A 2582-nucleotide genomic window follows, 5' to 3' on the forward strand; every position below is an offset into this window, starting at 1 on the left:
GGGGGACGAGCCGGGGCGTCCCCCCGCCGAGGGCCGGCCCGACGCCCGTGCCGAGGCAGAGGTGGGGAAGCTGGTGGCCAGGCTGCAGGACGGAGGAGTGAAACCGGCCGGCAAGGCTGCCAACGGGCTGGTGGCCAGCCCTGCCCTGAGGACCAACACGCTGCAGGCCAGGAGACCGGCTCCTCGGCCCGGGATCTACGGCAGAGAGGGTGAGCGGGGGCCGGTGCACCGGGAGCAGGGCGAGGGGGGGCTTCTCGCCCTGAGCCGTCCCGAGGTAGCGCCGGGAGGCTGGAACAGCCCAGGGTATGGGCACGGGCCCGCAGCCTGGGCCTTTGATCAGCCTCGCCCCCCCGAGCCGTCCCATTTGATTTCAGATGGGGGTACTTGGGGTCTGTGGCTCGTGGGGGGTCTCGGCGCAGCGCACAGAGCCGGGTGTGGAGCCCGGCCCATGCCCAGGTGAAGCCGCTGCCCCCGGGGTAGCTGAGCCAGTGCTCAGCCTGGTGCAGTGGGCTCTTAAAATTCAGCCCTGAGTAGCGATACAGAAAGAGCATTAAACCCGAAGCAATTTGTCTAAGCAGCCGTGAGCACTCTGGATTGCCAGTGCTCGCTGCAGCAGAGACAAGGAGAATGGCGAAAGTCACTTTTGCATTTTAATTTCTCATCATTTTGTCTGTCGAGCTGCCTGTGACAGGGTCTGGCTTTACCGAGGCTTTCCTGGGAACATTTATTTCCGCAGTTCATCCATTGGCGTTAGATACACATAGTGATTATTATTTGTATTCTCATAAGTCTTGCACAGACATTTATCCTATGTAGAAATAATCAGTTTGGGGCCGGAGCCGAGCTGGCGTTGCCCATTTCAGCAGAGGAAGGCAGGTCTGTGTGCCCACAGACGTTCTCCCCTGCAGCGCCGGGCGCGGGCAGTGGGGCTGGGACCACGGCTGTTGGGTGCTGAGGTTTATAAAACACTCCGGGCGACAGACGTGATAAAAGCCATAATGCTTTCTGCACATTGTCAGCTTTTCCCGTGCACTTTGCAGTGCTTTTCAGATGCTGTCGTGCCCTGACAGCTTCCCAGTCCTGTATTTAGAACATAAAAACTGGGCTGCGTCCCTGACAACGGACACCCGCGTGCCGTGGAGAGAACAGCCCGCCTGGGTAGCACAGACGTCAGGTTTCCTCTGACTGACACTACTGGCTTTAATTTACATTTGTTGCCTAAGAGGTAGCTTTTGGAAGAGTAAGATAGCTTTTAAAATCGGTTTATACACCAACGGCCCTTACTGCTTCCGAGTTTGCTGGTCTTGTGCTATCACACGGGCCGTGCTGACAGTGTGTCCTGGAGGCACAGCGGAATAAAACTGGCTGTGTCCACCCTCGGACACGGGTGTGTGGACAGCACGGACGTCCTGATAGTTATATTACATCTGTGCTGATGCTGATCAGTGCTAGAATGCTATATTGAGCTTTAATGTGCACAGTCTGGGGCTCATTTTGAAAAACGGGAGAAGTGTAGGCTGAAGGATTGGAAAACAGGCCTTTTGCTGAGAAATTCAAGTTATACTGCTTACCAAGGAGAAAATTTAGGATCAGAATTTACACACACAGGTATGGAGGAGAGTTGGTTAAGGACTGGTGTTCAAGCTGGCACACCAGGGAAAAATGCGGTTCACTAACTAAGGGGCTGACAAAGCCTGGCTTCAGTAGTTGCAGCAATTAGTTCTTACCAAACAGAAAAACATCTTTGACATTTCTAATCAGAAACAGGACTCTTAGCAGTGGAAATAAGTTGGAAGGGGAGGAACCCAGCCCTCGGGATGGTTTTGAGCACTATAAATGGCCAGACGAGAGGATCACAAGGGCTGCTGGAGGTCTGGGCGCCGGCGGGAAGCGGGGGGCTCACCAGGGCTCCAGGAAAGGCTTGGGGGGTTCAGTGAAGCGCTGGGTCTGGGGCGGGGGGAGCAGCCGAGGCAGGAACCCGAGCAGGGGCAGGGGACAGGTAGCGCCACCGTCCGAGACAAAAGCTCAGCGAAGCAGCGGCCCTGGGCAGCAGGGATCGCCAGTCTGCGCAGTTCCCCTCGCCCCGCAGAGGTTTTGTTTAGGGAACTGGTCGTTCCCAGGCAATATCATCCGTGCAGTCAGCAACCGTGTCAGTCTGTCAGCCCAGGGTCCAGCTTCAGGTCCAGGAGGGCAGCGCCGGGGCAGGCAGAATGGGAACGGCCATTCCCGGGATTCTTTCCCTAAATTCTGGCTCCTGGCCACTCTCAAAGAGAGGAGGCTGGGGCAGGCAGAACTAAGCCCACCACCCTGTTTAATGCCTCTCCACAAACATCTCCACCAGAGCTTCGTACTCAGCGTTGGTAATCCTCAACCTTGCAGGCGAGTGCGACGGCGTCCCTAAGCCGCGATCCCACGGCGACAAGCCCGTGATAACGCGTCCCCCCGTGCGCCCTCCGGACCCCCCGTGCAGGGCTCCCGTCCCCCCGAGGCTGGAGCCGAGGCCGGACCTGGCGGCAGGATCGGCGGAGGAGACGCCTTCGTCCGTGTAAGGGCGGCCCCGGGCAGGCGCGTGGTCCCCGGGG

The 2582-nt window shown here is 58.2% G+C and overlaps 1 protein-coding gene across 1 annotated transcript in view; it reads left to right on the forward strand.

Moving 5' to 3' along the window:
* OPHN1 (oligophrenin 1) overlaps nucleotides 1–2582 on the forward strand; it is a 36419-nt gene that overhangs the window by 30107 nt on the left and 3730 nt on the right. Inside the window, exons 16-17 of the mRNA XM_026848833.1 lie at nucleotides 18–209; nucleotides 2380–2545. Of these exons, the coding sequence (XP_026704634.1) occupies nucleotides 18–209; nucleotides 2380–2545 (358 nt within the window). The remainder of the gene's footprint in view (nucleotides 1–17; nucleotides 210–2379; nucleotides 2546–2582) is intronic.

Source organism: Athene cunicularia, assembly GCF_003259725.1.
Source record: "Athene cunicularia isolate RWA chromosome 4 unlocalized genomic scaffold, athCun1 chr4_part3, whole genome shotgun sequence".
NCBI classification, from domain to species: domain Eukaryota; kingdom Metazoa; phylum Chordata; class Aves; order Strigiformes; family Strigidae; genus Athene; species Athene cunicularia.